Here is a 27301-nt window from a genome sequence, read left to right on the forward strand (position 1 = left end):
TTTATCCTCTGAAAAAGGAGCATTTTAATGTACAAAATAAGGGGGAAAAAAACCAAAAACAACACATAAGGACACAAATTCACAAATCACTTCCTCTGAGCAAAAGAAAAAAAATAATCCTGTACAAACAGTGAGGTGATGAGAAACAGCTGTGTGATCATCTCCTTGGACCACCTCGTCCTCGTCCCCTTCCTCTGCCACGCCCTCGCCCTCTGCCTCGTCCCCGTCCAGCCACTGAGAGGAAACACATCAACAGTCAAACACTCAGCAGCAACAAAGAATAGTTGTGAGGATGATTAAACATTTAGTCCAGTGCAACATTCAATACATTTACAGTATTCAACCCCATGTGTGATACCTTCACAGTGCAATACCTTAATAACAATGTGCAATATTGCAATTTACTTAACTTGTATTTTAATTTATAACCCTGTTCTAAGGAAATTTGTCTTTTTTTTTTTAAACAGTACTTTGTTTACGCTTACTTTAAATAGTACTTCTTATACTTCTAGCATCTTTTATTTTGAATTTCACAGATTTAGATTTGTATATTTATTATTTGACTGTCTGTTGTTCCTAGGTACTACATGTCTACACTCCAAGTCAAATTCCTTGTGTGTACTCATTTGGTAATGCAGGCTTTTCTGATTCTGAGCTGAATTAAACCCCCCCAGATTTGACATAGATGCATAACCACATTATCGTAAATTAACATTTGTCTTCCTCACAGAGAGGCAGGATGTTTTCAGCTTTCAATGACAATCCTAATAAAACTTAATAAAAAAAAGAGCAACTCACATCCCCATAAGCTCAATGTTGGAAACTGAAATAACGTAAGATATTGTGGCAGGAAGATGTAATACTCGATGCTCTTCAATAAATGCACAATTTACCAAAGTGAGAGGAATAAATGAATTACAGGACAACATTAAGGAGAAACGAATAAATGCCAAGTCATCATACAGCTATTACAGATCAACTAGTTTGGCATCATGCCCTTATTAATCATTCTCCACTTGTTTTTAGTGTGTTGGCCTCTCAATAGAGTACAGCCACACTCACATTAATGACACACAACAAAAAAATGTTGAGTGTTGTGTCAGGGAAAAAAAAAGTTTGTTCATTAATTTTTGCATCATCTTATCTTGCATGTAGGTTGCTGTGACCTGTTGTATTGTTAGAACAACTAAACATAGTCGCATGTTTGTGGATACAGAACCAGCAATAAAGTGAATTGTCATCAAAAATCCTGCATTATCACAGAAAATGCTCTCCATCAGATTACTGCCATACCATAAAAAAACAAAAGCATGTTTCATCATTGTTGTCCCTGTAACAGTGACATAGCAGTACAACAATAGCCTCCACCACTTTCCATTCAGCAGCATGTGATAAAAATAAATATAATAAAACAACCTACATTGCCCCATTTAGATCAAAACGTTAGAAAACCTAGAAAGACATTTAGAGATCACATCCTCCACCAAGAACAATGCTCTATTGCACGATTTTTACCTACATTTAAAACATGTTGTTCCCATATTTAAGCTCAAGCTGACCACTAAATTCTTGTGTAATCTTGCTGACCAGATGACAGACTAACTGATCACATAACTCTGTCTTCGCTCAAAAATGTCGATAATTTATGACTCCAGACCAGTGCTGCAAAGCAAACAGGTTGAGTAATATGAGGGAGCAGAGAGATGAAATGGATGACATAAAGTTCAATAGCATGATTTTTACAAAGAAACAAGTGTTTGTAGGCACATGTTAATACCAGGAAGAACACTAATGCAATAAGGTAATCACAGTAAATCTATACAACCTGCACTAACATAACAATATCTATAATCTGAAATGTTTTACAATCAACCACAAAAAAGCAGCCCGAATCCTTCCACTGATAATTCCATACGACCCGACTGAGAAAGCAACATAAGAGGAAAGCATATATTGGATAATACTCCTGTTTTTAAAATAGTACTGACCTGCTTCTCTCTTCTTGGACTTGATCTTTGGCTCGATGTCCACCAGTAAGGTGTCCAACGGGAGGCTGTCCGGCAGGATAAAGTAGCGGATGTTGTTGCCACGGATGCTGAGAGACTCCAGCTGAGTGGGCTCCCTGTTCTTCAGGGTCATTTTCACCGCCTTCAAGTGGGTGTTCATGCTCACATCAACACCTACAAAAACAGAAAAAAAAGGTATGAAAAAAACCTTAAAATGAACACAGTCGCCACCTATTATCCACCCTGAAATTTACTGAAGACAGAAGTAGCTGCATCAGACCAGAGAAAGACAATAAGAGAGCACAACTGTGTGACAACAGCAACAACAATAACTTACAGTCACATTAGTTTTATTCCTCATTCAGCTGTCTCACAACAGAAACTGTACATTTAAAAAAATACATTGTTAGCTCAAGTGTCTTAAGTGTGTAAAGTGACTCAATACTAATACTAAAAACTAGAAAGATGAACAGAAAATGACCTGAAGTAGAGTAAACAGATGTATTAGGAGATTAGTCTATGCTTAAGCAATGTTTTAGTATGAGTTCCAGATATTTCTTTACTCTCCTATGACAGTAAACTGAATATCTTTCAGTACAAAGCACGGCAATAGATCGTCTTCATCTAGAGCTTTGAGAAACACTGATCTACATTTTTGTCCATTTTCCGACACTTTGCGTAGATACAGGAAGTAATCAAGCATTTGAAAAAATGACAGATTAAACAAACAGATTATTTGACCTAACAATTAAAAACAATTGTGAGTTGCAGCTATAATTATTAGGACAGTCCTACTCCTTCAAAAATATAAGCCTTGACAGACCTTTGTTCCCTAAAAATGTAAAAAGTAGCATTTCTGCAACTGAATGAAATCTTGGTTCTTACCTGTGATGGTGCCGTGGACCTGGGTGCCATTTTTCAGTTCGATTGTAACCGTCTCATGGCTGAGCTTCATCAAAAACCTGCAAGCACCAATGAATAAGATTTCAGCATGAGCACATGAACATCTGTACGCAACATTTCACATTTGTACCTCACAACTTGCTAAAGAGATTAGTCTGAAGTCTGCCAGTTGACCCAAAACTAATGTTTATCGGTTAATAGCACACTCAGACATAGCATTTAGGGTGACTACAGGCAATAGTGTAGTGTTGTTTCCAATGTTAAGGCTATGATTAACAAGATTATATGGGCTACAGTTGTTAAATGGAACCCTCCTGAATTAAGTCAAGTCAATTTAATGCATTATTAACATTTAAGTCACAATGTAGGGCCTCCTAGCACGTTATAGCACATTATATAAGATAAATACGGTGTTTGAAAGCAATTTCAGCAGGCAAAACAACAAGGCTGGTTATAATGTAGACAATAGAGCAGATAAAACAGTTCAGAGACATGATAACAGTTTAAGGCACAACACTGCTGTTAGCTACTAGCCATGTAGCCTTCAGCACCAAAACAAAGAGACTCCGAGGAAGCGACGGAAACAGCGCAAACCCTCTCAGTTTAAGAGCTAAAAGAATTATAAATGCACACCTAGCTTTCTGGTTGCAGGTGTTGCTCAATTTTAAGAAGAAAGTGAACAAGTTTGCAGAGAGTAGCTGAACAGAAACTGGGCCTGAGGCTAAACTAACATCCACGTAGCGTTAATACGGTAATAAAAGCTTGTTTTAAATACTACAATAACTGCAACTAACCCAGTCGAGCATTAATTACACTAACATATAGATATGGGTATATATTTTGGGTTATATCAGAGTTTGGAGCCCGGCGGGTTATTGTATCACTAGACAGCCTCCATTCATCCCGGCAGCGCTTCCCGCCTCATCCCGCCGCTCCACTTTAAATCTACATCCATCCAGCCCCACCGCCTCCAGTTTATCAGCTAATATTCACGTCGTCGGTAAACGGTGACTTCTCGCTGCCGCTTACCTGACTAGTTTCATGATGGTGATGAACCGCAGAGAGAAATTCTCCACCGGAGAGAAAAAAATTGCAGCGATCCTCTGAAAACAGGCCGCTGATGTACTAGGTACGTTTGAGTCGCGCAGATACGACGTCATTGGAAGGGCGACAACAGCAAAGAAACGGACCAGAGAAAAACAGCGCCACGTGACGGCGGAAGGAGGAACATCCATCTATCCATCCATACACCACTTTATCCTCACTAGGGTCGCGGGGGGTGCTGGAGCCTGTCTCAGCTGACTCGGGCGAAGGCAGGGGACACCCTGGACAGGTCGCCAGTCTGTCGCAGGGCTACGTACACAGACAAACAATCACACTCACATTCTCACCTACTGGCAATTTGAACATTTTTTGGTGGAAAAATAGAAATGTTAAAAATGTTTATTTAAGAACATTCACACACAAAAAAATCAACCAAAATCCAGTGAATTTCGCTGGATTTTGGTTGATTTTTATGTGAATGTTCTTAAAGAAATTCTCAGAAGTTTTACTGATATATGTGTAATCACTTTAGATATTTTTAGGAAGATTTTTGCCCATTTTTTGAAAATATTTACAAGAATTTTCTTGCCACATTTGGGGGATATTTTTTAAAATAAAACTTTCAAGGCAAATTTTTAATGAATTATTGGAATTTTCTTCCTGAAGGTTTTGCAAATTTTTAGAAATTTGGGGAATTTTTTTGCTGAATTTTTGGATTTTTTTAAAACAAGGAAACAATATTTTTTGGTGCCTGTAAGTGAGGACAACAGGAGGGTTAAAGGTGTTATTTTCATCCAGATGACTGGAGGAGAGTTTAAACATTGTAAAGATACCTTAAAAATATTTAGTGTTTTAGAAGAACTTCTGGGATTTTCAAACAACTTTTACAAAATGATGGGAATGCTGATCAATAATCCACATACAGTAAAATAAGATTTAAGCAGGCTGTTTTTCCTGAAGGATGTTTAAAAATGAGAACAATCTAAAAAGAATTCTCACAGCAACACACTTTCAGTTCTTTTTATTGAGAGTAAACTTTGCACTGACACTTTCATTTATAGTTTTGGCCACACATCAAACCTTTCTGTTACCCAGCTGGGAATGTATCAAGTATAATCTATGAGAGTGCAATTTCATTTCTTCTGTCGTTGGCTGAGGGAGCAATAAATTATAAAACATTATGCGTGAAGTTTAAAATGGCACACGACCATTTTGTGTGACAGCATTTGTCGATTCCAAATGAAAAAACAAAACAAGAAAACCACCGTTAGTCCACATGTTGCCTGTCAGCAGCATGCTTGTGCAAAATAAAGACTCCAGATTTAATGTTTTTACCGCTGCACTGTGTAACCCTAAAGTGTGTAAACCAACCTTCAGCACCTTCACAGTTTAATAAAAAGACACATAAGCTGTCATTTTAGCCTCCGTCACCTCCGATCTCACACTTTAAAAAAGCTCAAGACTATTAATTATAAGTGATACCAGATGGAGTATTATGAACCGAGTCAGTCTTTGTTCTTACACAGCATTTCTTTACATTTGTTTGCCATAAAAGTATCATCAAAACACTCCATTATTATTATCATTTCAGTCCCCAAAAGCACCAAATCATATCTCATCACAGCAGGCAGTGTTTAATTTCCTTTGTAAACATTATATTTGGGCTAGAAAGTTTTAAAGATTGAGGCTGAACAACAACCCAGGAGTCACATTTAAAGGGCCTCGTGAAATCAAATCCGCTGAAAGTCCACAGAAAGTGGAAATGGATTCCTTCAGACAGCCTCAAAACTGTTTTTGATTCAGTAAAATGAACAAAAAAAGAAAGAAAAAAAAATCGGGAACTGCCACTGAAGTTAAGATAAACCAAGGGTGTATCGATAAAGCATATATCAGTGTATAGAGTGGTGTGTTATTTCATTATTTTTCATCAGCAACTTTGCTCAGCATGTTTAAAAAAGCAATGACACTAATAATAAATACCAACAAAATGAACAAATAAACAAAAAAGGCACACAGACCCCAACAACTCTGGTCTCCACTGGAAGAAATGTCACGTCTCTAGAATGAGGAATAAAGGAATAAAAAGGTTAAATTACAGTAAAACCCAACCCATGTCCTCCATAGTAGCCATCAGTAGTGGGACAGATATGATGAAAACAATTAGAAATCCTTTAAATTAGCTTTTATTTACAGTATTTTTTATTTTAGGTTGGCTTTGGCTCAGATTTAATGTGTAAAACTCTTAATGTGTGAACTGAATTTCATGTTCACTTTACTGAGCAAATACTACAACACATTCAGTAGTGTAAACTGTGCTAAAATTAAATGTTTGTAGTGTTTTAGAAGACAAAACCAGCCATTATTTTTGACTTGTATGAAGACTGCACTGGAATGTAAAGTCAGATTTTTATCTACACTTAAAGTGCTGCTGCATATTTTATTTTGTTTATCAATTTAATTAAATCCAGTCAATGGAAATCGGTGCCTCTTGTGAAGCACTAAACTCTGTGTGTAGGAAGTCTGCTATCCATTCTGTTTTTTTTTTCTTTTTAAACGATATTAAAGGTGGAGTCTGGAGCAATTTGACAACAAATATATTGGATTAGTATCGCTGACTCCACCTTTAATTCATAATTTTGAGTCCACTCTTCAGCATAAATGGCTTTTTTTCCCCCTCTGCTGCTCGCTTCGTTTTGATGAATTTAATTACCGTTTGACAGCATTATTAAAATTCAGAGACAAACTTATTCTATACTGTTTGATGTATTACCTCATTTCATTTCATTTGGTGGTTTATGTGAGATTCGGTGCCAAAATTTGGTTTGCAGTCAAGAGTTTTGCAAACAAATACTGAGCCAAAGTGATTGTAAAATACTGCACACGGGATGATGGATGAAAGCTCATCTCTGATGCCGTCTGGAAGTAGCCGGACGGTGCATTGAGCAGCAAAAACAGACAGTCCCTCCTGAAAACAAGCACCCATCACACCGAGTCTCCACTAAGCTTAAGGGCTCTGTAGCTGACTGACCTTCCTCTGCAGGGGGACGAGACAGTTTCTGAGTGGACTACTTTTAAAGCACGCCGCAGCAGTGTGACATTTCTGCAGCAGACGGGTCACCAAAGGGAAAGAATCAGTAGTGTGTTGGCACTAACAAAACAGGCACAGTGTGCTTGAAGGTCCAAAAACCAGAATCAGGCCCTCTGATTGTACAGCACGCTAAACAGGCTCCAAAGGTTACAGCTATCGTCATATTTGGCTCCCGGAGCTCTGAACGGGCTCATGGTTGGGTCAGTGTGTTAATCAAGTGTTGTTAGACGAGGCAAGTTTGGATTTCAGCGTGATCAGCACCAAAACTTCACCCTGAACAAAACGGAGAAGACGAACACGAGAGGCAGGGGAATAAATAAAAGAAGAAAACAAAGAAACGTGTCGCTTTGTTTGTGGTATGATATCAGTAGCTTTTCCATTGATGTACTTGGTTTTAAACACTCATTTGCTTCAAAGAATAATGCCTGTGTTTAGAGCAGACAGAAAAGCACTTAAAAATAATCAAACTGCGTATGACATCATCGTTACTGGACAAAGTCCGCAGGGCTTCATGTCCTCTCTAGATACAGTATAATACAGACAATAAACACTCAAACCCCCAAAGACCAGCATCTTTAACAGAGGCATCACTATTAAATCCTGTATTCTCTATCAGTGCTTCACTCTCATTTCTCCTCTTTTTCTTCCATCGCTCGCTCTGATCTCTTCCTGCACTTGGCTCTACCTTCCCTCTACATTGTTCTGTCACACCAGGTGTTCCTGCTCCTCCCACTCAGGCGACCGGTCCTCCTCTAACTGAAGGACCAGGTCCAAGTCTCTCTCTGTGGCCGGGGCAGTGTGTGCGGGACTGTTTCCACGTTGGGAGTGTGAGCACGGGTGTGTGTGTGCTTCGTCCAGCGACAGGTCAGCCACACACCCTGCATCCACGCCCTCGTCTCCAGCGTCTCTGTTTTCCAGCTCCAGAGTGCTGGGCCTCAACGTCTTCGGGCCCTCCACGCCCGCAGCACCTGCTGGGGGACCTGCCGACCCTCTGTCCACCTCTGGCTCGCCCTCCAGGGGCTGCCAGATCAGGGCGGGGGTCACCTCCCTGGAGGTCTGGCTCTCGGTCTCAGTCTCAGTGTGCGTGTCCGGGGAGGAGTCGGTTTCTGTGGTGGGTGGGGAGGGGATGAGGGCCAGGCTCTGGGGGTTGTTCTGGGGGTTGATGTTGTTGTTAAACCAGGCCATGATGTTGTCCAGCAGCTGAGCACTGGCTGTGGGGTCCAAAGCCTCCAGACTCTGGGGGTCGCTGGGGGTGAAAGGGCCCCCGGGGGGAATCACCGGCGAAAGCAGCAGCTCCGGCTCGAGCTCTGGAGACGGGAGGCACAACTGGGCGGGGGGCTGGGGGTCGGACTTCGTGGGGCGGTCGAGAGCGTAGGCGGTGGGACGCTCTGCAGTGTAAGAGCTACTGTGTTCTGGGCAGGGGTTGTAAGAGCTGTCTGGTTGTGGGGCGCTGTCGTACGTGGCTGCTTGTTCCCTGCTATACGAACCAGGATGGGCGGGGTTTTGAGTACGTTCAAGGGCGCAGGAGGCACTGTGTTCAGCCTCAGCTAAATAAGCAGTGGAGTGGCAGTAACTCTGCTCTTTGCTGTCATAACGGGGGTCTGTGATGGTGATATGATCGAGCACATACGGGGTACTCAGTGCAGTCTGGTCTTGTCTGTGGCTGCAGTCGCTGTAAGCAGGTTCAGTGGTGTACGGAGCGGTGAGGCTGCTGAGGCTGTATGTGTGGTGAGAGCACAGCTGCTCCTGTGTGTGTGTGTCCAGCTCATAAGGAGTGGTTATGTTCCCCAGTTTCATAAGGCTGTCTCCCAGCTCCAGCAGCTCTGCACTGAGGGAGGGAGGGGGGGGAGGAAGAGGGAGGGAGTTAGATATGGAAGGCTGGGAGGTGGAGTCTGTCCTGTTAGGGGGGCGAGGAGGATCCAGGAGGGAAGTGGGGAAGGACGAGCCTCTGGCTCCAGGAGGCCCCTCTGTGGAGAGAGAGTGCAAAGCGACATCACCCAGGTCTCCTGTGGGACCTGTCCTCCTCTCCAGTCCTCTGTCCAGCTCCACTCTCCCCTCTAGCCCCCCTCCAGCCCTCGCTCTCTGCGGGACTCCTGCAGCGACAGCTGGATGGCTAGAAGGATGTTGGGGTCATCTTCATCCAGTGAGCCCAGCGCTCTCCTGCGACCCTCACTCCTCTCTGTGCCTTCTGAAACACAACACATAACATTACAACAAGGACCGCTTTGTGTGGCTCGATTACAAATTGATCCAGATGATCGATGCCTCCATGTGCTTCAACTGAACCAGATTGATGAAGCAATAAAGTAAAATTCAATTTACTGGCTGTCTGGTAAAGTGACAAGTCTAAATTTATGAATGGAATCAAGAAATGGATCTGGATCAGGATTCCAGAGATGGTGTGAAAATGTCACCATAAATCTGTTCTGCTCTGTACAGTATTATACAGAAATAAAGAGTACTACAGCACAACACAGTACGACAAACGCCCCACACTCTTTTTGTTAAGTAAGGTTTTATATGAGGCTCTTATCCAGAATGTTAAGATGTTTTCCAGACCTGAGTTGTCACTCCTCCTGCTGGTCTCTGGTGTGTTGCTGCTGCTTCTCAGGTTGTGCAGACTCAGCATGTCACCTCTGCGCCGTGGTCTGGGTCTGCGACGGTACTGGATGTCAGCATAATCCTGCAAAGAGCCGTTCAGCGTAGGTTATTGTAAAGCTAACTCTACGCAGCTGTCTTGAGAAGCTATTTCGTATCGAGCAGCATCATAGTCATAAGAAAGAAAACAGAATTTAGCTCATGCTTTGGCTCAATATGACCAGAAACCATGGTCCATTACCTGTGACTGCCTCTCTCTTTGATCTCCTGCTCCCAGTACAGAGTGACGACTTCCCATCTTAACACAAATAAGCAAACTGTGTCAGCTGCTGCCATGAGTCATGCACTAACAGGTTTAGGAAGTAGCATGAGCTAAGCATGAACCAAAAGGTTAGCAGAACAAAAAAAGTTAGTGTTTTACTGTGAGGTGCAACTAAAGGAGTTTTTCTGTTTACCTCGGGGGAAGCAAAGCCAAGATACTCCCAATCCCACGATCCTCCTGGGTAACTGAAACAAAGGCGCACACAAGAATGTTTTCTGACAGTGATAAACCAAGAAACCAAGTATTTATGCTCATACTTGTGTCCCTGTCAGCGTCTCTATGCAGTGAACTACATTTTCTACGTGTGTGTGTGTGTGTGTGTGTGTGTGTGTGTGTGTGTGTGTGTGTGTGTGTGTGTGTGTGTGTGTGTGTGTGTGTGTGTGTGTGTGTGTGTGTGTGTGTGTGAGGGCTTATCGTACTTCCTGCGGGGCGGCTCAGGAGAGTCGTTGGGAGCGACGCCACGGGCCACTGAAGCCAGGAACTCCTGCCTCTTCTGCTGCACCAACCGGGCAGCACTGATTATCTTGTGGCACGGCGTCCTCAGGTACGGCCGGTTGACCTTCTGGGCCAGATCCTCCACGACCATCTCCAGATCGGTCTGAGAAGACAGAAAGTCGAGAACTCAGACGCTGACAAATGACATTCAAATTTAAAAAGGGGATTTGCGAATCGTGTTTAACTTGAACTGCAGATAAAAAAATAAGCTGAGCAAATTTGGAATGTTCTTTATCTCCCAGGAGACTCGAGTTTCTGTGTTCAAGTGTTTGACGGAAGATGAAATGGAGGCAAATGTTCAAATGTTTTAGCAAAGCTCTGTAGGAGTGCTCATTAATTAACTACACTCAATATTTTGTGTGCCTAAAAAAACATTACATCGCTCTAACTTTGACACTAAAATGAGCAAAGAACATGTGGCGTAATAATGCTAACACTAAAGCAGCATTACTTCTTGTTTTTAACACCGTTATGCTAGTAACTGTATTGTAGGGCTGACCCGAACAGCAGTTTGTGGGCTCCGGATATTCGGCCCCAATTAATGACAAATATTTGAATTTCCAGTTCACTTCATAACGTCTGAGGGGGACGTTTGTGATCCGAATATTCAGATCTCAAAATAAATACTCGGATTCCACCGTCAGGACCGACTGTTCGGACATTCGGGTCCAGCCCTCCAGCAATGAAGCTGATTTAACTTTAAGTATAAAACTAAATTACAAGCTGCACCAACACTTAAGAATTCAGTTTAAATATTAACATTTAAAATATTTTATGTTGAACACTGCATGTCAAACAGTCAAAGGACCGTGGAGGGATTTTTCTGAATCTGACAACAGGTGTATTAGCTCAGACTTGCTGATTTCACTTTTAACCACACAGACCCCATGAATAAAAAAGTCCTACTGCGCATTTCATTTATTACTCTGTCAAGAAACAAGGCGGAGTTCTGTGGCGATTGGCACTGGTTTGTCCGTCTGTTTGTCTGTCTGTTAGCAACACTACTCAGAAACAGACTAACAGATTTGGATGAAATTTTCAGAGCTCAGAAATGACACAAGAACCGCCTGATTAGATTTTAGCAGTGATGCAGCTTATCGTCTGGATCCATGGATTTGTTAAAGATTTCTGCATCGTTGTGAAATAGCGGCACGGCGTAACTGTGACTACAAGTGAACAGTATGTCAGCTACCTGCTGATGATCAAATGATTGCGATCCTACTACAAATCGACCGCTGTGGATCACAAATTTTTTATAGATTTCATCCGTTGGAAACCATAAAACGACTGAGCAGCCTTGGCGGAGTACTGCGCTCTCTCAGTGCTTTTCTTGTTATTATATTTACCTGTTATGAAAGCAGTTTTCCACATTAAACTCTTACTTCAAGATGTTTTATGAGGCCTATAATGAATTTAGGATGGTTTTATGCGTTTGTTTGCCTCGGTCTTTCAGAGCCTCAGCAGGAGATGATGATTATGACAACACCAAGACCAGACCAGACAAAATACAGAAACTAGTAGCCAAAGACTTGACAAGCACTAATTCTGTGTTTTGAGCAGTTTAGTTCTGAATGATCTAATCTTACCAGTACAAATTATTTTTTTTAAATGTTCACCCCGTTTTTAGCTTTGCTCTTTTGAACATGTTGTTATTGTTGCATGTACTACATCACATACAGAATATATATAAAGAAACTGGATTAGATTTAATGAATACAGCAGGTTCAACAAATCCCTGGAGGGGCTTTAAAGTTAGACTTATTCTTACAGAGGATGTGTACTTGACACTTTTGTGTTAGATTACCTGCATGAGCTCAAATATCTCTTTCTGGGTGCTGCCTTGCTGCAGGAAGAAGCCATATGGATAAGAGCACTTCAGCACGCGCCGCGTCTTCAGCAGCTCAGACACACCGTCCTCAATGAAACGTGTGTCTGGAGGAGTGCCTTCACCTGCAGCAGAAGCACAGACACACATTTAGCCAGGCTGCATTATAAAGGGAAACAGGATTAATGTATTATGACCAAAGCAGGCCAAAGCTTGGGCTTGAGCTTTGAAAGACATGATCTATTTGTGTCTGAGCAATTTCAACAAGTACACTGTTCTCAGGCAAATGACTTGCAGCTGACTAGCAGCTTACTGAAACTCCATTTAGATGCAGGTCCTTTAAACAGGCTGAGATCAGAGCAAGACACTTACGGCTAATGAAGGCTCTGCTCAGCTGCTCCATCTTCTCTTTAGCCGTTTTAAGCAGCTTCTGCTCCAACTGACACGCAGAAGAGAGAAAACACACATTCAACACGTATGTAGTGACATCAGAACGGAAAGTAGAATGTGATCATGCAGAGTTTGTTACCTTGTAGCTGTGTTCGTGGTTCTTGAAGCGAGTGTAATAGTGCATGAAACGGTCCAACTCCTGAAAACTTTTGTGCTTCTTTTCTGCCTGTAACAAAATGAGACTATTTCATTCAGACAGCTTGTGTACGTTTCACTATGTGTGAGTGGACTGAGTGCTGCAGGGCATCTGAACATGTGCTTCAATCGAGTATTATGTGACTGGAGACGGAGTATTTTCTGCAGGTTTAAATGTGAGCAGGTAGAAGTATATTTGTGTGAATGTATCTTATATCAGTGAGCACCTGTGTGTGATCAGCTGAGTGTGTATCTGCTCTGTGAGAATGCTTTTACCTCTACAGTCATCTCTTTGGATTGCTCTTCTAGCTGTTGGATGACCTCGTAGCGAGTGCAGCGATAGTAGCCTCCTGTTGATGAGCTGTGCTTCTTCCACTCCTCCAGACAGATCCAACAGAAGTCATACTTGCACTACAGAGAGAGAAATTAAACACAGAATTAACAACATTTAAAGGTCAAAATTCATGTTTTTTTACATATATAATCTTTGCAGATGGTGCCACAGTGCTGACAGAGACATCGGCGTGTTTACCTTGGCACACTGCATGTGGTTGCAGCCCTCATTCTTCTGAATGGGAGACTTGCAGTTGGCACACGGTTTGGAGTTGGTCAACAGCCATAAGCAGTTAGCAGCATCCTCATAGGCCTCGCTCACGCCTGCCACTGTGGAGGTAACACGCACATTAAAAACATCTCTACTGCAGACACACTTTACATTTGGCAAATATCAGTGACCTCAACAGCTGCCAGTATGCTATAAAAATATATTGGACGCATCCTGGTAGGGAGCTCTGACAGCTGCTGTTAACTGCCTTATCGTGGTGCCAGCTCGCTGAGGTGCAGTTAAAACGATCCCCGGTAAAACTGAAAATTCCCACAGACACAAACGGGGCAGCCTTACACTCCTCAGGCTTCATCTCTGTGACTTTCTGCAGCCAGTTCCTCCACATCTGACAATCACACGGCTCATGGGCCTCGCCAAGGCACTCCCTGCAGACAGAGAGGACGACAAACAGAGAAGTAGGTTTAGTAAAATACAATGTATGAGTGCAAGACAGTACAATACACTAAGGCTAAAGCAGAATAATGAGCGGCACTTTTTCCTTGAAAGATGAAAGTTCAGACAAGTGCACACAATGCAAACATATACTAAGAATGAAGTATTGACGGTACACTTTTCAAAAATCAAGATTTGTTAACCCCTTGAATGCCTATTTTCACAAATTCGCAACATACCACTTTCATTCAGACTGCAGCTGAGATAGCGTATCCGTTCCCCCAGTGCCGGTTTGTGCATATTCAATACGTACCTCGGAACCTTTTGCAAGCCCTGGTTTCTCACGGGACCTAAATATTATATATCGGTTATTTTTATGATTTATCTGTTCTATGTGTACGAGACAAATTAACAATCTCCACTAATTTTAGCATCAGCTGGAAAGCAAAAACACGCAAACATTTTTTTCAAATTTAATTGTAAATGAATTCAGGCGTCGAGGGGTTAATGCTGTCAAATCCTGGGTGCACAATCGTAGCAACACAGCAGCCTCAGTCCAGCTGTATGTGGCTATAAAATGAATGGAGGACAACATGTGTAGCTTAAATATTAAATACTAAGCTGGTTTGTACTTGAACAGGAGACGTGTCAGAATTTGCTCGTTTACATGTCAATAAAATAGTGTAGAGATGACTGTATGAAGTCAATCGCCGTCTTCAGTAACAAATCACGGTGCTTACCAGCAGAAGAGGTGACCCTTGCCACAATCGACAGCTGGGGACGGCAGCAGGGGGAAGTTGTGAGGGTCACTGTCTCCCGGGCCTGGTCGGGTTAGTCTCACCGCCCGTTCACAACGAGCTGCGGGACACCAACGGATGGCCGGATTGTTCTCCACAAATGCCTGGAATAGAGAGAAGGAGAGGACAAAAGTAAATGTCAGAGAACATACAGGGAATGTGAAGAGCAGACATGATTCAACAAAAGGCAAGGGAGGGAACATTTTTGGTCTCAATGAGAAAATGCACGCCACTATTGTGTGTTTCTACCTTGATGTCAAACTGTAGATACCGCTGGTCCATCTCTCTGGAAACCACGCTCTCTATGACATGCACCGGCACCAGCTGGTAGCACTCGTACGCCGGACAGAAGATGTTGTGAGCGTCGCCTTCCTGAATCTTTACATTGAGGAACCTGAGAAACACACATACAAACAGATGAAAACACACCTGCATCATCGCGTACCGCAGCATTTATTCAGCACAAGTTCTGACCCTTACCCCTCCCAGCAGGCTCTGCAGAACTCGTGACCACAGGACATGTCCACCGGGTCCTCAAAGACTGAGATAGAGCACAGACAGATCCCACACTGCAAGGAGAAACGAGGGAAATTACGTGATTTTTACTTTCTAACAGTGCCTATAAAGTTGCTACATTCCATTTGCTAGATTGTTTTTTACTACTTGCCAAGTCATTTTCATTATTACACAAAGAGGAGGAACAAAAAAGCAGCTAAATCTAAAATATTCTTGCTTTAATAGTGTTTGGTGAATTCTATTGCACTTTGCGAGGACACATTGTTGTAACATTGTCATTTACACTGGCATATATTTTGCACACATTTTTTGGTATATTAAATCAGTTTTTGGTATATGCATATGAACAATTTGAAAACCTAAAATTTTAACCTCAACCTGCAAGCAGACAAGTTGAGGACCAACAGTGAACCAGAGGCTAAAGCGAATGCACAAGTACAAAGTGTAGAATGACAAATCATTGCTGGGAAGCTGACCTATGACCCCCTTTGTTCTACGCCGATTAGATATTAACCTTTTATCATCAAACAAACAAGACACCTGACACAAATTCAATTCATTTGGCCTACTAAAGCAAATGGGACACTGACAGCTGCACCGTTTACTACATTTAGCTTCCTATGTGCAGGTACATTTTGCTGATAATGCATGCCTTTAGATTCAGAAAACTTTATTTGTCCCCAAGGTGGGCAATTAAAAAGGCGCGTAGAGCAGGCAGTGCAACAATGACGTAATAAAGAAGTAGGGATAAATATATATACAAATTTAGAGCAAGTGACATAAGAATAAAAATTTAAAAAAGACAAAAAACACGACTTGGTAACATACTAGTGCAAATACGAATGAAAAGTAGGTGCAATATGGCAGTGAGGAAGAATATATCAAGGTAGATACACAGTGCAGAGTATTTCAGTATAAATACATATAAGGAGCTGAGTATTTCCTCCACTGCTCACCGTGGCCAGGCCCTCCTCTCCAGGTGTGAGGCAGCTGTCGGTGGGGGAAGTCAGGGTGAGCGTGAGGGGTGAGCGTGGGGTCCTCGGAGTGCGAGGGGAGGGCAGGGTGTCCCAGGCATTGTAGCCGCTGGGCGGAGGGGTTGGCATGGCGACGCCGGAGCGCTGGCAGCAGCCCTCAGCGTCCGACATCCAGGCTTCCAGAAGCTTTTCTCTGTCCCAGTCTGAGAGAAGGAAGAAGTTACATAGAAATACAAATTAATGACGGGTTAGGAAAGGTCCTGAAAGACTATCAGCCGCCTCTAAAAGACAAACTCGCACCGTGCGCTCGAAGCAGGGCCTCAGCAGTGAAGAGGGGGGCTTGCAGCATGTCTGCGGTTTCTACGATCAGCATGTCCTTCAGCCTGCGCAGATCCTGAATCTTCAGCCCCTCGTAAGGCTGAAAGGACAGAGAAGGACAAATGTGAGGAGGAAACAGCTCAGGAGAAAAACTGGGTCAGAGCGAGGGTGAGGACATGAAATTATTAGACAGAAAGAAAAAGAAGAAATCTGTATTTAAACAAAAAAAACACGTAAAGTATGAGATTGAGGTTGTTCAAGGAAGTGACAATGATAATGTGAGAAGCGGGATGTGGGGCAGTGATGGAGGGGGGTTGGCGGTGGGAAAGGGAGATTAAGTATTAGCATGGATTTGGCTGCAGGAAGGAAGATCAAACCGCTATCAGTTGGCAGCAGCCTCTGCTATACAACTGTGCCGGTGCCCTCTGTTTAACTAGGACCCCGAGAAACATGAAGCGAGGTGTGTGTGTGTTTGTGTATACATGTGCTACTATACTCGTAAGAACCACTGTGAGTTGTTCCTTGTGAGGAGAGAATATGTAAACAGGATATTTTGATGATAAAATGGTGACATTTGAAAGTGAGCAGTAGGAATTTCTAAATGTAGCAGTGATTGGTCTGGGGCAGTGTAGGGACTATTATTCACATTATGCCACTTCCCAGTTCAGTGTTATTTAAACAGCGTCAAAACACACAGAAGGCATGTAAGGACACTTCACGTATTAAGGTCAACAACTGACAATATAAACAACAACCCAACAAATTTAATGACCTCCTGGAAGCAAGAATTTGGGACTTTCCTCTAAAGAAAAAACTCCCTTAAACAGCAGCAGAACATGAGTAGGAGAGAGTCAAAGAGAAGAGGAATTTAATCTGCTCATTTTGTGCACAAGCACAAGCACTAAGAGGCACACAAAATACAAAAGTATTGAACTAGCTGCTATTTAAGGTAATGCACTGCTCCAAATTGTTTAGCTGTTTTCAATCTCATATTAGGTGAACATGAATGAATAACATATTATACAATAACTGGCCTCTTCTTTGCTTTAAATGCACATAGATCTGCTGTACTGTCATCACTGTGTTTCAAGATCTTGAATCCTTGAACAATCTTAGACTACATTCATGCTGGAAAGCTTTCATTTGAATCTTCTGAACCCCAGAACCCTCCAGCGAGTTTAAAAGGCGTGTTATCATTAAAAGAACTGCCGAGTTACCCATCTATTGGAGCCAGAAACTGTAAAAACAAGATTTCAAATTTCAGTCCTTGGACTAATCATGTGTAGCTTCTAGTTCAATCCTAATAAATGAACCAAATCTTAGTTAAAATAATTGTATTTCATCAAGATAACTTTATTCTGCATCTCATTTAAAAATTGGTCAAATATAAACCATTTGCTCTAATCAGATTATGTAAAAAATTCTTCGCTTCTCAGCGCAACCACAAATCATTAATGAGTCAGCTGTGACCGGCAGTCATGTCACAAAAATTCAGGGACTTTTCAGCTGAACTGCAGGTTTGTGTTTACACAGAGCAGATGGCAGACAAGCATGGGAACAAATAAAAAGCCAAGCGGTAAAACACTGATGGCATGCAGAGCCACCATTTCTTTGCAGTATTTCATGGGGAAAATGTTGTGCATAATCATTTCAGATGTTTTAAGTTTGTGGAAAATAAATTATCAAAGAAATTTTTGTTTTTTCTTATTTGATAATTTATACCTTTGGCATATAGGCTGCACAGTGGCGTAGCTAGAAGATGCCTGGTTTGCATCCCTGCCTTCCCAGGTTTTTTCTGCGTGGACTTTGCATGTGTGGTTTTTTTTCCAGCTACTTCCTCCCACAGTCCATAAACATACTCGGGTTAATTGGTAACTCTAAATTGCGAGGTGAGTGTGATGGTTTGTCTCGATGTGTTACCCCGCAGAGAACTAGCGACCTGTCCGGAGTGTCGGCAGGGATGGACTCCAGCCCCCCGTGACCATAGTGAGGATTGAGCGGTGTATAGATACTGGATGGATGGACCTTTGGTGTATTGCACAAGACAGTTTTAAATTCTCTCTTTAAAGCCATGGCTGTGCTGGTTCCATAAAGATTCAGAACTTCATGTTGGACAGAAAAATGAGTCCACAGCGAACAAAAATGTCCTTAAACTGCTTGGTTAAAAGGCATAGCAGCTGCTGTACTATGCTTTGTGTAAACTGCTCTAAAGTTTTAGGAACCCTTACCCACTTGTACTTTTGGAAACACTACTGACCCGTTTTAGTTTGAAAACTGCAGTTGCGTTGCAGTTTGGACAGCCAGAAAAAAAAAGGCACCTGGAAATTATGAGACAGACCTCCATGTTCACTTTCTGATTCCTTCTGCTCCTATGTTGTGTAAGGCTCCTACCACATGACTCTTATCTGGAGGAAAACAAAGACATCAGTCTCAACTACCAGTGATTAGCTCAGTATAGATAATAACTAGGCTGCAGGTGTTGCTGACCTTGCTTTGTCTTTTTTTGAAATAACATTTTATTGCTCTTTTTCAGCAACAAAAACATTAATAACACACACAGTGGGTATTAAAAACAAAAAATACAAACAAGGCTTTCACACAAAATCTGCTCTCGGAGGTGTTATGTACATTAACCATTTTGACCAACATTCTTCAAATACATCCGTTTGAAATTTTAACTTCTATGTTATTCTTTCCATTATAAAAATCTTGTGAACCACATCAATCCACTCATTAATCATGGGTCCTTCCTTCCTCCGCCATTTTCGAGAAATACTTTCCTCGGCAGCTACTAACAATACTCTCATCAATAAAGAGTCCATCTTCCTGAACTTTGCATTTCCCCCAATCTCCAAAATACACTGATTTAAAACCTAGGTTTATTTTTTCCTTAAAGACTGCCTGCTGGACCTCATGTATTTCTATCCAAAGTGGTGCTACAGAAGGGCAACCCAAAAGATATGAAAATGGTTTGCCATGTTTTGGACCTTGCTTATTCTGACAGCTGCTGTGTGGTAACCAACCCTCCACTATCAGCTATATTTTCAGTGTTGGTGACAGGTCATGGGTTTGCGTTTTCAGTTATAATAGAATGCAGAGAGATTACTTCTGAAAGGACACTAAAACGTTTGCGTGGACTGAGATGTAGCCCTAAAACACTGTGAGTGGAAGTGCTACCATCTACCTTTTAACTTTCCTGTGATTTTTACTTATTCACACAAAAAAAGGAGCTAATAAATGTGCCATTGGTGTGCCTTCATCATCATCATCATCCCCTCTGTAAATGAAAGCTGCTGTGCCACACATGTCTTGTCCTTGACAATATAAGAGGATTACCTTCCACAGTTATAAAAGTTTAAACTTTAAATTCAAGTAATTTGAAAAAATCCTGGCTTGCTTCTGCTTGAATGTGACCTCGGTGTTTAGTGTATTCATTATGAGAGGAGAACACAACGAAGAAAAAGTCAAGGATGACACAATTAAGTCACCTCCTTTGAAGAGTAAAGATGTGGGAGTCTGAATGACAAGGTGATAATATATTACCAACAAATCCCAACATCTAATACCTAAACTGTCATTACCAAAATCACTCCAAAACAAGCTGCAAAAGCATGAAATTAAATTAATAAGCACATGACTCAGTGTTTACCAAGAAAGATGACACCACTTTAAGGACATTCTATGTGAAGGGAATGTTTCAAAGACGCAACAGTGACTAAAAACCTTAAAAATAACTCAGGCCAGCGGGAAATCCCCCCCAGATCTCGTAACCATGGTCTCACCTCTTTGTATTGCAGCAGGTTGGTTTCACCATGTGCATCTGTGTTTGACTGCTGAGCTGAAGAGGACGAGAAAACCATCTGCGATTCCAGGCTGAGGGCCAGCTCGGTGTGGTGGTGCCGCTCGGCGTGATCACATGGCGTCAACTTGTCCTCATCCTCCACAAAAAGGTCCGCCTCACTTTGGATTAGCAGCTACAGGGACAAGGAGGGAGAAGAGAGGAGTTGATAATGGAGATGAGCAAGAAAATAAGGGATTTAAATCAACAGACAACAGAAACAAGGTGGTGGTAGAAGAGAGAAAAGCAACGTGTGGAAGCCAAGTCGAAGTAAAGTAAAAGGGATCAGCTTCAGCAAGAGTCCAAAGGCAGCAAAACAGAGAAAGAATACACATTAAAAAGAGGCAGAAATAAATAGAAATGTGTTCTTTTTATTGTTGTCTTATTTTTCTGTGGCTGCCCATATCAGAGTCCTGCTAAGGAAACAAACTTTCTCTCCATTTCCATAAAAGCTATGAGTCTTTGCTAACAAGGAAGGAAGCGCTACTTGGATCTGACGAAACACAAAGCAGAAACTCATGATGCAAGAATTGCCATAATGTTGTTTACTTATTTTACTAGCTGTAAAATCTTTGGCAAATCCAATTACCTCAGATCACACAGATCAGCCACACAGAAATGTTGCTCGTCCTCCTGTGAGTCAGAGCTTCACACGGGTCCACAGTCTCACCTCCACGCAGCTCTTCATGCCTGCAGCAGCAGCGTAGTGCAGACAGGTGCTGTGGTGGTTGTCGGTGGCGTTAACATTGGCCTTCTCGTACTGGCCTCCCTCCAGCCTGGCGCCAGTCCAGCTCAGGATCATCTGGCAGCGGAGGGAACACACAAACAAACACGCATTATTTGTGCGTCAACTTTGCTTAAAGCAATGACTTCATGTGACACGCTTTTAATGCACTGCCGTGTAAGTGTGTGCACAGCACTGTTTTTGTTCATGTGTTTGTACCTGCAGGCAGTCCGCACGGCGCTGCTCATCCCTCTGTGGTCGGGCCAGTCGTGGTGACAGCGCTCCCTCTGGCAGCAGCAGTATCTGCGGGCCTTGGCACAGCACATGGAGGCATGTCTCATTGTGCACATTACGCTTGTTGGGGTTTCCCTCTTTGCTAAACAGGAAGGACCTATACAATGCAGGAAAGAAAGAGGGGTTAAAAGCACAAAATCAGTTTAGAGGAATTCAAAAATGGCACTAAAAGAAACAGAAACAAGGTTTAAAACAAGAGGGTGAAAGGAACAGAGGGGAAAAAGTGAAGCATACTTAACCCTCCTGTTGTCCTCATTTATGGGCACCAAAAAATATTGTTTCCTTGTCTTAGAAAAATCCAAAAGTTCAGCAAAAAAAATTTAACAAATTTTTGAAAATTTGCAAAAACCTTCAAGAGGAAAATTTTTAATAATTCCATAAAAGTTTTATTTAAAAAAAACAAATGTGGCAAGAAAATGTTTGTAAATATTTTTTTTAAAAATGAGTAAAAATCTTCCAAAAAAAATCTTAAAAATATCTAAAGTGATTCCATATATATCAATAAAGCTTCTAATAAAATCTCTTTTTTTCCCACCAAAAAATGTTCAAAGATTTCCTAAAAATGTTGAAAATGTGGACATCAGAAGTTTCACTATGAAAATATATATATTTTTTTCCACATTTTCAAACTTTAAAACGGGTCAATTTTGACCTGCAGGACGACACGGGGGTGAAGAAAGAGGCAGATGAAAGGAAAAAGCAGATGAAGGGATGAGTGGAGATGATAGGAGGGGGAAGTATGGAAGCAAAACACGCGGTGAAATGAGCGTCGGTCGGCAAGAACAGTAGAGAGAAGGAAGAGAAGCAGGACGGCAGAGTATCGACTATTTCTGTTTAACATCTCTGAGATAATGGACATGCTGGCTGACGGCTGTGTGTGTGCTCACATACACACAGCGGCTGATGGATGTGCCAGTCGCACTGAGAACAAGGGTGTGGTTGCAGTTGTGTTTAGCAAATAGTTTCTCTCTGCTGTTTGTCTGTCAAAACCTCCATTTACTGATTACCTTTCCACTCTTTAATTTGGCTCCGCATATTCTGTTTTCCCGCTTTTTAAAGTTTAATTCTCCATTTTTGTCGTTTTAAAAAGCACCACCACTTTTTTTACACCCTCATATTGCAGCTGTAAAGCCGCGGAGGGGAAAAAAAAAAAAAAAGATTCTTTTTGATTAGCAGCACAACACGAACAGGAGTGCACATGGAATGACATTCTCTCTAATGCAAATTCAATAAAAGAAGAAAATAATAGGGTGTCACAGGATTTACAATGGTTGGAACACTGATTGAAAAACTGCTGTAAACCCTCTCCCAATCTAATTCTTCTTGCACTGAACGAATTAGAGCTTGAATGTTTTCTTAGTGCGCGGCCCTTCAGTCTTTTCTTCCACTGCTGCCCTGGCTCTCCACTTTTGACCCTCTTATCCAGTCTGCCACAAGCCCCTGCAGCTTCCCTCTAATGACAGCACACTGCCAATTCACCAACAAAGCAATAATCACTAATTATTCCCTCAGAACCCAATACACCCCCCATCCACGCACACATCCAAGCCCCACATTCAAGATGAATGGCCCTAATATCAGTCTACTAGAAACAACAGGTCGGAGAAGGTCACATGATTTGTCGCTGTCGTGAAGCACCAAAGCTGTTCAGATTGTAGGAAACCTCAGGAGATGGTTAACACTGTACAATTCGCTCTGAAATTCTAAAATAAGTTTGTTGTGTTTAACTAAAAAAGGAATTGGCTTGAAGGTACTCAACGGCTCCTAAAGAAAAACAGAGAAGGAAGTTGCTGTATGTTGACCAAACATCCGTCATGGATTTGCTTCTGAGAACAATAGAAAATAATTTCTTCGCAAAGACGAACCAAAGTTGGAGTGATTATTTACATATTTCTAAGACCGTCTCAGTTGTTGTGAAGGAAGGGTTACGCTTCCTGAACTACGCCCATTTTCCAGTAATAGGTCTACTTGTGAATTTCCAGTTTGCACGTCTCATGGGATTACGATCCAATCCAACCCACAGAGACGACCAGGAGGGAGCGAATACACATGTACAGTTACACGGTAAAAATAATCTAAAACAAACACACAAAAAAACAGACTCTGCATCCACCAGCCCACGCCTGTCCTCTCCGAGTCTTTATTTTGTCTGAGATTTCTCGGTCGTCTATCTGCTCGCCTCTGTCCAACTGAACTGCTGGAACAAAGAAGCGTTTCCTCTGATACTGATCAGGAGCAGAGCGCAGCGTTCAGCACGCCTCCCTGGCCCATTATAGGTTAGTAGGAAGGAACACAAATAGCACACTAATTGATTCACTGTGTTATATTCTCAGACTCAGACACATTAAGCAGTTGTGGAGTCACAGTTTCCCCCCCTCAGAACACGCACGCCCGTGTGCACACATGCAGATGCACAGATAATTGACTGGCCTTTTCAAACAGCTTCCTCTGACCCCCCCTCCCCTCCCTGTAATCACGGAAAGAATGGGTAAGATAGAGGAAGAGTGCGAGGAGGAGATGAGGACGGCTGTTGAGTCAGTGAATCAGCTGTGTCTTGGTCATGGCCAGCAGCCTGATTATCTCTGCAGGAGGTAAAAAAAGACACACTGCTGTCTGACTCGCCAAATGTTTTCAGTTTGACCCCCATCTTTCAGGTTGTGTGAGACTTAGTGACTCTCCTTTATGGCTTCTGTCTGCTTGTGTTTGTTAACTGTCCAAGTGAGGATGTGCGTGTCTCTGTGTGCCTGTTTAAAGCAAGCGAGCGTGCAGTGAAACTCCCAACAGCAACAATAATGAAGCAGTTATTTCAAATCTGTTAATACTCTTAAAGCGCTACTGAAGTGATTTAGCAGTGCACTTTCATTAAGCAGAGACTCACCAGAATGGGATTTAAAAGAATAGTTAAAAGCTAGAAGAGACAAACCCTGAAATGCTGGATCCTACTATTCCTAGACTGCATTTTTTTGTCTTTTGTTAGGCCTTCTTTGCCTCCTAAATACTCAAATCAATCTGAACTTTCCAAGCTTGAAACATGCTCTTTTACTGAAATTTTTGAAATCTGAGGTTCAATTTGAGTCAGCCCTCATTTATTTATTCAGACTGTAGAAAGCGTCTTCCATAATAGAGCTCAATCTATACTGATTTCTAGGGAGTAAAAAAGTTCTGATATCGGTAAAGCAGCCGATATTTTAATGTTACTTCTTTATTTTCAATACTATTTACATTCTCGATTCTCACCAAAAGCACCAAAACTATGAATGAGCCCATATGGAATTACAAAGTAAACAAAAAGTGTGAAGTAAGTCAAAACATTTTAGATTCTTCAAAATAGCCACCCTTTGCACAGTCTTGGCATTCTCTTAGAGCTTCATGAGGTAATCATCTGAAATGGTTTTCATTTCACAGGTGTGTCTTGTCAAGGTCAATTTGTGGAATTTCTTGCCTTCTTAATCCGTAATGCACCACATGGGTCAAAAGTGACCCAAATCCAGTGGAAATGGGCATCTCCTGACCCACACTGCACATCAAACGGTTAATGGGGTTGGAACCATCAGTTGTGTTGTGCACAAGTCAGGTTGGTACACAGTTGACAGTCCTATTTGAAAACTGTTAGAATCCATATTATGGCAAGAACCAATCAGCTAAGTAAAGAGAAGCGACAGTCCAGCATTACTTTAAGAACTGAAGGTCAGGCAGTCTGGAAAATTGCACAAACTTTGAATGTATCGCCAAATGCAGTCACAAAAACCATCAAACGCTACGGCCAAACTGGCTCATATGAGGACCGCCCCAGGAAAGGAAGACCGAGAGTCACCTCTGCTGCTGAGGAGAAGTTCATCTGAGTCACCAGCCTCAGAAATCACAAGTTAACAGCTCCTCACATTAGAGCCCAGATAAATGCCACACAGAGTTCTAGTAGCAGAAACATCTCTACATCAACTGTTACTACAGGCAATGCAAGCAGTCATGAAAATAAAGAAAAAACATTAAATGAGAAGGTGTGTCTAAACCTGAAAGATAAACATATAAAACCAGGAATGTATTTTACAAACAAGTAAGCAACTTAATGTGAAGACACAATTTGACTCCGTACCACCATCTACTCAGCTGTGATGCACACTCTGCTACATGTGCTGCAGACTGTGCTGAAATTATTACAACCCACACAAAACCACTGCTAAATTACTTTAAGCATCCTGAAAAAATAATAATAATTAAAAAATGTTTCATATCAGCCAACAATATCAATATATCTATGATGGTCCAATACTGGCTGATAACATCGGATGACCAATATATCGGTTGAGCTCTACTCCAGAATGACAGAAAAGCATTACACAATTGCTGTCAGAGGCTGAGTTTTAATCCTTATGACAAGTGCTCTGAACATAATCTGTAAAAATCACCACCTTTAACATGATTAATAAGTCCACACTCAAGTCACATATCATTCTATTGAATATATTTTTCAGTTTGATACCCTCCAAAGCAAGTGCTGTTGATGGTCTAATTGCTTTTGATTTCCACGGTTCCTAATGGCTAACGCTCTTTCCCCGTGCCCTGTGAAATCATTTACATAATAAGACAGTATACGTGACAGGCCTCTACGCCGAGTACCCCGGCTTGCCTTAAAACACAATTACATAAACAGGGATTCTCAGAAATCATTTAAATCTCAGGACATACTGCTAATTGTTATTCAATTTAATATGACTCACTGCCTTTGCAAATGTATTGGATAAGTGCTTAACTACATTACAAACCGGAGCCTCAAAAATGACCGTCGGGTTTAATCAGATTTTTCAAACAAATCCAGACCATAAAAGCCGTGTTTTACCTGAGCAGGCGCGTCATGGCGTGGCGGCATACGTAGTGCAGGGGTGTGTTGTGCTGGTACTGCTCTCCATACGATGCGTTGGGGTCCAGGCCGTCCCTGAACTGAGGGTTGCCCTCGTACAGCTGCCAGGCCAGGGCCTCGTCACCACCCACGAGGGCCTTGCGAAACTTGGTGGCTGTGTTGCCCATCGCTTCACGCTTGCCAAGGGCCACCTAAAGGGAGCTGTGGCAGATGCCCGTCTGCCAGCCTACACCTCTTTCTCTCTCCTTCCTCCTCCTCCTCTTCCTCCTCCCCCGTTCACCACAGGTCACAACTTAGAGCAACATGGTTCAGTGTTTTCCTTCCCTGCAAATGTGAAAGAGAGAGAAGATTGATTAGAGGAAAATGGTGGTGGAAAGAGGCACATGAGAAGAGGAAAGCATTAGGAAAAAGTGGAAAGAAAAGGCTGGTGAAGGTAGAGGAAAAAGGCAGAAGTTGGAAAGTGAATAAGTGTGGGGGGGGTGGAAGGAGAAAGAGAGCATCAATCAGTCGGTTCATCTATCGATCAGCTGATGTGCAGCTGCACGGCGAGGATGTTATCTTACCGGAAATAGACGAGGAAACAGAGGGACAGAAGAAAGAAGCTCGAAAAGCAGAGATAATTATAAAGAGAGCGGGCGAGAGGGGGAAGGTTAATGATATCCGAGCCATCGATTTGTTAGTCAGTAGATGAAAGGCACAGTCAATATTACCACAGCTGGCCACTGTGAGCTCAGTTAAGTTGCACTTGTAAAGAATTTGCATCCATTACACTGTTTACATGCTTTTCTGCTACTGAGAGTCTGAGAGTGTGTTAAACCGTGCAGCACTAATAGGCCGGGCTGAAACCAGTTTTTACTTTGCCTCTCAGGCGCTAAACTAAAGAATCACAGGAATCATAACTATGGGAGCTGCAGCAGAGTTTACTCTCCCAGTAACAGCTTAGAAACCGACCGCAATCTCACATTTGATCAAGATTACCTCCCCATTCTTTCCAAACGGCAGAGGCAGAAGTAGGAGCATTTTAATAACACAAAATAAATAACAGCGCTAAGAAAGGTGTCAAATGTTGGAAACAAAGAAACACACTCTTTCTTGTCGTCCATTGCGCATAATCACTAT

At 42.1% G+C, this 27301-nt stretch overlaps 2 protein-coding genes and 1 long non-coding RNA gene across 3 annotated transcripts in view; 1 reads left to right on the forward strand and 2 right to left on the reverse strand.

The window, feature by feature from the left end:
• On the reverse strand, positions 1–4085 carry snrpd1 (small nuclear ribonucleoprotein D1 polypeptide). Its single transcript, XM_022197848.2, has 4 exons — positions 3939–4085; positions 2892–2968; positions 1989–2180; positions 1–234 (listed from the first exon to the last, which is right to left on the reverse strand). The coding sequence occupies exons 1-4, from the start codon at positions 4067–4069 to the stop codon at positions 158–160; spliced, it is 477 nt and encodes a 158-aa protein (XP_022053540.2). The 5' UTR covers positions 4070–4085; the 3' UTR covers positions 1–157.
• LOC127535977 (uncharacterized) lies at positions 2065–20680 on the forward strand. The gene is made up of 2 exons (XR_007944904.1): positions 2065–2201; positions 20266–20680. It is a non-coding gene; the product is annotated as an uncharacterized LOC127535977 (long non-coding RNA).
• Positions 4960–27301, reverse strand: part of LOC110953702 (ankyrin repeat and IBR domain-containing protein 1-like) — a 24824-nt gene continuing 2482 nt past the window's right edge. The window contains 21 exon segments of the mRNA XM_022197844.2: positions 4960–9099; positions 9102–9229; positions 9601–9724; positions 9881–9937; positions 10095–10146; positions 10381–10559; positions 12261–12406; positions 12654–12720; positions 12811–12897; positions 13143–13277; positions 13399–13529; positions 13768–13856; positions 14604–14764; positions 14910–15054; positions 15141–15229; positions 16133–16353; positions 16451–16568; positions 20251–20442; positions 20977–21108; positions 21250–21421; positions 26162–26506. Coding sequence (XP_022053536.2) covers positions 7747–9099; positions 9102–9229; positions 9601–9724; positions 9881–9937; positions 10095–10146; positions 10381–10559; positions 12261–12406; positions 12654–12720; positions 12811–12897; positions 13143–13277; positions 13399–13529; positions 13768–13856; positions 14604–14764; positions 14910–15054; positions 15141–15229; positions 16133–16353; positions 16451–16568; positions 20251–20442; positions 20977–21108; positions 21250–21421; positions 26162–26349 — 3966 coding nt within the window. The 5' untranslated portion in view covers positions 26350–26506 and the 3' untranslated portion in view covers positions 4960–7746.

The sequence above is a fragment of the Acanthochromis polyacanthus genome, chromosome 11 (genome assembly GCF_021347895.1).
Source record: "Acanthochromis polyacanthus isolate Apoly-LR-REF ecotype Palm Island chromosome 11, KAUST_Apoly_ChrSc, whole genome shotgun sequence".
Taxonomy (NCBI): Eukaryota; Metazoa; Chordata; class Actinopteri; family Pomacentridae; genus Acanthochromis; species Acanthochromis polyacanthus.

Bases quoted from the DNA above. Each gene is read 5' to 3' on its own strand.
- snrpd1 (XM_022197848.2), bottom strand. From the start codon at position 4,069: ATGACGTCGTATCTGCGCGACTCAAACGTACCTAGTACATCAGCGGCC. The intron at 2,969-3,938 runs GTAAGCGGCAGC...TGGTGCTTGCAG, and splicing joins ACCATCATGAAACTAGTCAG to GTTTTTGATGAAGCTCAGCC. The intron at 2,181-2,891 runs GTAAGAACCAAG...CTGTTTTTGTAG, and splicing joins GGTCCACGGCACCATCACAG to GTGTTGATGTGAGCATGAAC.